This window comes from Papilio polytes, unplaced genomic scaffold (genome assembly GCF_000836215.1).
Source record: "Papilio polytes unplaced genomic scaffold, Ppol_1.0 DF824269.1, whole genome shotgun sequence".
Classification (NCBI taxonomy): domain Eukaryota; kingdom Metazoa; phylum Arthropoda; class Insecta; order Lepidoptera; family Papilionidae; genus Papilio; species Papilio polytes.
Genome location: NW_013524935.1, coordinates 5,379,046 through 5,385,637, shown reverse-complemented (window position 1 = coordinate 5,385,637; position 6,592 = coordinate 5,379,046). Strand labels below are relative to the sequence as shown.

At 32.7% G+C, this 6,592-nt stretch overlaps 2 protein-coding genes across 2 annotated transcripts in view; one reads left to right on the top strand and one right to left on the bottom strand.

Annotated features, from left to right (window-relative positions):
* Positions 1-1,091, bottom strand: part of LOC106106037 (RRP12-like protein) — a 13,382-nt gene extending 12,291 nt beyond the window's left edge. Inside the window, exons 1-3 of the mRNA XM_013286567.1 lie at positions 956-1,091; positions 634-886; positions 197-323 (exon numbers count right to left, since the gene is read on the bottom strand). Of these exons, the coding sequence (XP_013142021.1) occupies positions 197-323; positions 634-886; positions 956-1,091 (516 nt within the window). The remainder of the gene's footprint in view (positions 1-196; positions 324-633; positions 887-955) is intronic.
* A 636-nt stretch (positions 1,092-1,727) lies between these two features.
* Positions 1,728-6,056, top strand: LOC106106452 (ezrin). Its single transcript, XM_013287034.1, has 7 exons — positions 1,728-2,066; positions 2,579-2,708; positions 2,859-3,064; positions 3,527-3,651; positions 4,009-4,111; positions 5,100-5,306; positions 5,892-6,056. The coding sequence occupies exons 1-7, from the start codon at positions 1,977-1,979 to the stop codon at positions 6,039-6,041; spliced, it is 1,011 nt and encodes a 336-aa protein (XP_013142488.1). The 5' UTR covers positions 1,728-1,976; the 3' UTR covers positions 6,042-6,056.
* Positions 6,057-6,592: the final 536 nt, after the last annotated feature.

The following is a 6,592-nucleotide window of genomic DNA, read 5'->3' as shown; positions in this document are numbered from 1 at the left end:
GCCAGGGGGGGTATGTGGGACTCGCCGGCCGAGAGATGGAAGATGGCCGGAATACCCACTAAAAACCCAGCGGTGTTAACCTAACTGCTGAAGGGATCTCAATGAAATTCGGCACAGATGTAGAATATCTGGCAGAACACATAGGCTATATACTTCTGTTAGTAATTTCTCTACTTTGAAAAAAAAAATAAAATACCAATGCAGCAAAGTATTCAGTGGAGGTCTCCTTGCCACCTTGTTCTTTTATAACCTCAGTGACAGCAGCTAGGACAGCCAGCATGTCTTTGTGGATTGCATTATTTGAATCAAACCTATTTAGCAACCTGTAAAGAATATCAGAATGAGAACTTGTTTATGATAAAATTATTTTAATGATCTATGAAATTTCTAACTTATAGATAACTGTTGGTATCTACTGTGTGCAATAGAACAGAGATGGCTTGTTTGTTTGCCTTAAACCAGATGATCATGGCAAGGCAAAAACAATAATAAAAAATACAAATACAAATAGTTGACTGCCTATATAAATACTCTATTATTGTTGTTGTGTCAATTCCATATGAGATTTCAAGAAGTATGTAATTTGAGTATTATATAGATAGATTACCTTATTACAAATTTAAACACACTTACTTGCTGAAACTAACATTTGAACATTGACTCCAGTCAGATGCAAATGTCTGAAATGTCCTAAATGTACCAGACTTCATAGACCCTGTGTATTCTGTCTCTGAACCCTCGTCACCACTCCTCATTGACATAGATTCAAAGTCCTTAGCTATAGCTAGCTCATTCTCTGATTCGGATTTCTGCTTGCCTGTACTGTGACCATAAGTCATCATAGCATCATGTTTTAGTACAGCCTGTTGTGTCAAGCCAGTGCTTCCTATAAATATTCAATCATTAAAAAAAGCCTAAAGAGATAGTTTAATTAAATTTAGTAAATTAACCATACCGAGATTCTCTTGGAAGAACCGGGATTTAGCCATTTCTCTGTATTTTTGTATCTTGGGATTTGAATTTGATGACTGTCCTTTTTGCCATCTTTTACCCTTCGTTTTTCCTTTCAGTTTAGATCTAAATTTTCCCATTTTAAAGTATTGTTTGATCTTATTTCAAAATTATAGCACGTGCTTGCCTATTTTGATCTGACTTTTTAATGAAATTGACATTGACATTGATTTGACATTGTCTGCCAATTTTATTTTTCCACTTCATTGACAAATGTCAATTTATAAGTATAGATAAAGAAAAAACACAACTTAATTTTATTAGTATGTGAAAGAAAATGTTATTTGTAAATAGTATTGCTACGGGGTAATTTTTTGAATCCATAGTTGTACTTAACGTTTCTGTACTCAGTTATGCAATTTTGTAAAACCGTAAAAATATATTTCATCACGGTGAAATGGTACCAATTTAGATTGACATTTGCGTAATCTGTGAAACTATTATTTTTACTGATAGGAATTTGGTTTAGCCAGCACACAAAAATGATTAAATAAATAAAGATTGTTATTTATTCTCATATAAATTAATATCAATACAACGGTGTATAAAAACAAGATATTATTTTTATACTATTCTAGACATGTTCTTTTTCTCTACATTCTTCGAACAACTCAAACTTAAAATAACATATGTCATTATTTAAATACAGCCAGTCTTACACTGCAAAACATCAAATAGGTTTCATTTACAACATTTACAAATCGTAAAACGAAACGTAATTGGTTTTTCTGACTAATTTTTCTTCATTCAGCCTCGCATTCTTGTTTCATTGACGTTCCTTTTGTTTGTAAATATTATCGGCTGGAAATAGTACGCAATGTGAAATTACACGCATTCCTCGACGGTCTGTACGTTACGTAAACTTTAGATGTAGCATACAAGTAGGAAACTATGTTGGAACATTTGTCATAACCTAGTGCTTGTGTTTTGTTAAATTTCTTTTGACTGTGCCATTATGTAAAAGAATGATGCCGCCTTTTAGAAGAAAGAAGGCTTCCAAGTCTTTTCCTGTGAAAGTGTGTACATTAGATGCAGAGTTAGAATTTAACCTTGAGGTGAGATTTCATGTAAATTGTTCCCGCGCGAATCAATCCCTTAGTGTTTATTGTCGTAATTTGGGAAAGTTAGCATGAATTAGTGCGAGTTGAGGCTATGAGTCATATATTAACCCGCAGGTCAGAGTTCATATAGTTTGTTGTTAACCAGCACCTTATCTATTAGACAACAACAGTGGTATTCAGAATGTTTTGATAACAACTTCCGTTTTATAACAAGAAAACTTAAGCTTATCAAATTATTAATAAAATTTTTCTTGCGTTCTTAATTGATAGTTTTGTTTTATTTATTAATGAGTAATAACTGATATTAGTGTTAAAACTTTCGATTTTTTTTAATTCATACAAATTAACACTTTTATGCATGCTACTTTACTGTCTTATTTAACTTATTAATGGTTCTTGTCAGATTAAACAAAACTTTATTTTTGAAATGTTGACATGAAATAGTGTAGAATAATTGTATAATTGTATTGTATAAGTTTAAAATATATTGTAATGTATTGTTACAGTGGAGAGCAACAGGTAGAGATTTATTTGACCTGGTGTGCAGGACGATAGGTCTCCGAGAGACATGGTTCTTTGGACTGCAATTCGAAGATACAAAGCACTTTATAAGTTGGCTCAAATTGGACAAAAGAGGTGAGTAAACAAACCTATTGGGTTCTATGTAAACTATCATATGTTTGAAATGCAAATTTTTCAAGACAAAATTTACATTACAATAAAATTTACACAGATAATAGAATGTACCAAGTTAATTAATGTTTTGTTTTTTTTTTATGTTTACAGTACAAGATCAGTGTGTGTCACAAATGCCAGGCACTCCGTTCATGTTACTATGCAAGCTGTACCCAGAGGATGTGGCGGAGGAACTGATCCAGGAGGTGACGCAGCATCTGCTGTTTCTCCAGGTGAAGCAGGCTATACTCAGCATGGATATATACTGCCCACCTGAAGCTTCTGTATTACTGGCCAGTTATGCTGTTCAGGCTAAGGTAACCTTTTGAAAGTTGATAGAAAAAGTTAATTATGGTATGTGTGATTCTGTACATGGTTCTTATTTAATTTTTCAGTTATTTTGTGAAAATTGTCTTAATTATGATGGGCGTTTTTAACGTCTTTATTATGATGGGCGTTTTTTTAACGCTCTGCATTGGCGATTTTTTTAAACTCTTATATGAATGCTTTAAAATCATTCATGTTTGTCTATTTTTGCTTAAAATGCAACTGTCTCTAAAGTGCTGGACATGTGCACAGATACATGGAAAGACATATTTTATTCGAACGGTTTTTTAACGCGCGTTAAAAAACCGTTTTTGCGAAAGTTGCTATACGTTTTTCAAGAAATATCTTGACATTTATCAAGTTTAGTGAAAATGTACACTTCATATTAACAATACTTTGTTTAGGAATGGAATATAGAGAATTAGTTTAAATATTAAATATTATGTGTACAGTATGGGGATTACGATGAGACTGCGTCGAAGCCGGGTATGCTGGCTAGTGAAGATTTATTACCACAGCGGGTGATTGACCAGTATCAAATGACCCCCGAGATGTGGGAGGACCGAATTAAAATATGGTAAGTAAATGGCTCTTTATATAATATTCTTGACCATCATCATCTCCCCTGCCTTATCCTTCTCCCTTCGGTCGGCGCACCGGGTTTTCTTCCTCCAAAGCAATATATATTCTTGACCACTGATTGATACAATGGACGTCAAAATGTCTTTTTAGCTCAAATACACTCTCATGAAATTAAAAAAAAGTTAAAATATGGCATGTTACTCAGTGATAACATAGCTTTTTAATGGTGCAAGAATTTTTGAAATCAGTCCAGTAGTTTTTGAGTTATTTCAATACATACAAAAATCCAAAAATTTATGATATTAGTATATTTGACAAACTAAGTGATTTATTTTAATGCCCTAATTTTTAGGTATGCCGACCACAAAGGTATGTCAAGGGATGAAGCCGAGATGGAGTATTTAAAGATTGCTCAGGATCTGGACATGTACGGAGTCAATTATTTTGCTATTAATGTAAGTAACATTATGTATAACTACCAGTCATTTAACTTTGTCATAATTATATTAAACGAGCTGTTGCCCGCGACTTCGTCTGTGTGGTATTAGAAAACATGCAAACTGTATAAATTACAAAAAGCTACGTATCCCTCGGGAACCGGGCATTTCTCTGGGATGAACCTTTTCCCATGTATACAAGACTTTGTTTTATATCTGTGCCAAATTTCAATAAGAAATGTTGATTGAGTGAACATTAAAAAACTAAATTAATGAATCCTACTTGAACCGTAACTAATCCCGGGATAAAAAGTAGCCTATGTGTTCTTCCAGACTATGCTCTAAAACTGTGCCAAATTTAATGGAGATCCGTTCAGCCGTTTAGGCTACAAACGCTAACAAACATCCATCCATCCATCTAAACTTTCGCATTTATAATATTAGTAAGATTAGTAAGATGTAGCCTAAAACATTCCCGCGTAAAAAGCTACATTCCCCTCAAAATCCTGGAAAATTTAGTCTAGGTGTTAATGAGATTACCCACAACAAACACTGGAATTACAAATTAAAAATAAAAAATTGGATTTTCTTTATAAGCGATATAAAACGAAATAAAACTTTTACTCGATATATATACAAATATTATTTTAGGCTATTTATTAAGTTTTTAGTATAATATTTTCATTCATATCTAGATTAAACAAAAACACATTACTACATTTAACCTGTGAATTCTTTTTAGAGAATTAAAAAAGTTTACTAAGATCCAGTTGTTCTATACATCTTACTAATATTATAAATGTGAAAGTTTAGATGTATGGATGGATGTTTGTTAGAGTGTAGCCTAAACCGCTGAACAGATCTCGATGAATGGCTTAGTCTGGAAGAACACATAGGCTACTCACTTTTGTTATTTCTATTTCCACGCGAACGGAGTCGCGGGCGACAGATAGTGGATAATAACAAACATCCATCAAAACTTTATTGTATTAATTGTAATTTCCAGAATAAAAAGGAAACAGATCTTTACCTCGGAGTGACAGCTCTGGGGCTGAACATCTACGAGAAGGACAATAAGTTGACCCCGAAGACCACATTCCCCTGGTCCGAGATCAAACATATATCATTTGATGACAAAAAGTTTGTTATCAAGTTTGTAGATAAGAGTGTCACGAATTTTATATTCTTCTCCCCAAAGGGTATGAATAAATTGGTGAGTACATATTACATATATTTCTTATTTTATTTAAAAACTGTTCTTAGTTTTTTTTTGTTTATTTTTTGAATCCCATTTAAATATTATATTTTTGACCGACTTCCCAAAAGAAGGAGGTATTCAATTCGACGATATGCTTTTTTAACTAGCCATTACTCGCGACTTTGTACTCGTGAAATTGAAGGATAATACAAAATATAGCTTCTGTTACTCAGTGATAACATAGCTTTTTAATGGTGTAAGGATTTTTAGTAGTTTTTGAGTTTTTTCAATACATACAATTTTTTTTTTCATTATAATATTAGTATAGATAATAAATAGAAATTTCTGTGTAAATTAAAAAATATACTACTTTTGATTGTCTTTGATTAATTATTGTAATATACCAACTTTCGCCCTCGACTTCGCGTGAAATTAAAAAAAAAAGTAAGTAGCCTATGTGTTCTTCCAGACTATCCTCTACATCTATACCCAAATTTTATCGAGATCCATTCAGCAGTTTAGGATACAAACTAACAAACATCCATCCATCCAAACGTTTGCATTTATAATAATAGTAAGATAATGTATGTGGACCTTCAGATCCTGGACCTGTGCATCGGTAACCACGACCTGTACATGCGGCGGCGCAAGCCCGACACCATGGAGGTGCAGCAGATGAAGGCGCAGGCCAAAGAGGAGAAGCAGGTTACCATTCATAACTTTGTTACCACTTGTGACATAAACTACTGAACCGATGACCACAAATTAAGTGTCATTCGATTGGTCTTGTCCCAAAGAGTGTCATAGACTATATTATTTTGCTATACAACACATATATTCAACGTGAGAAATAAAATTCTAAATATTTGTGAAAAAAAAAGACATTTTTTCTTTATTGTCAAATCTTTTTTCAAAGTTGTAGATTGAATTTTACAATAAGAATATTTTATGTATACCATTACAGTTAAATTTAATTTAAATAATTTTTTTTTTAATTACTTTTTTACACAGCATGTGGTTACAATTATTCTTTCGTCAGTTATATTTCGAGGAATTTTACATAAATAAAATCGTTATAAGAAACCCGTGTGTTACATTATGTACATAAAAATGACGATAGTTTTAAATTATAAAAAAAAACTATTTTAAAAAACTACTTACAAGCAAGCGGCCATCTGTATCCACTGAAATGGAAAATCTACTTTTCCTTCCCATTATTTCCACTTAATAAAAGGATGGAAAGAGAAAGGGACTAAAATTAGGCCTTCGGCACCACACTCATCAGACTGTACGCGGAATTG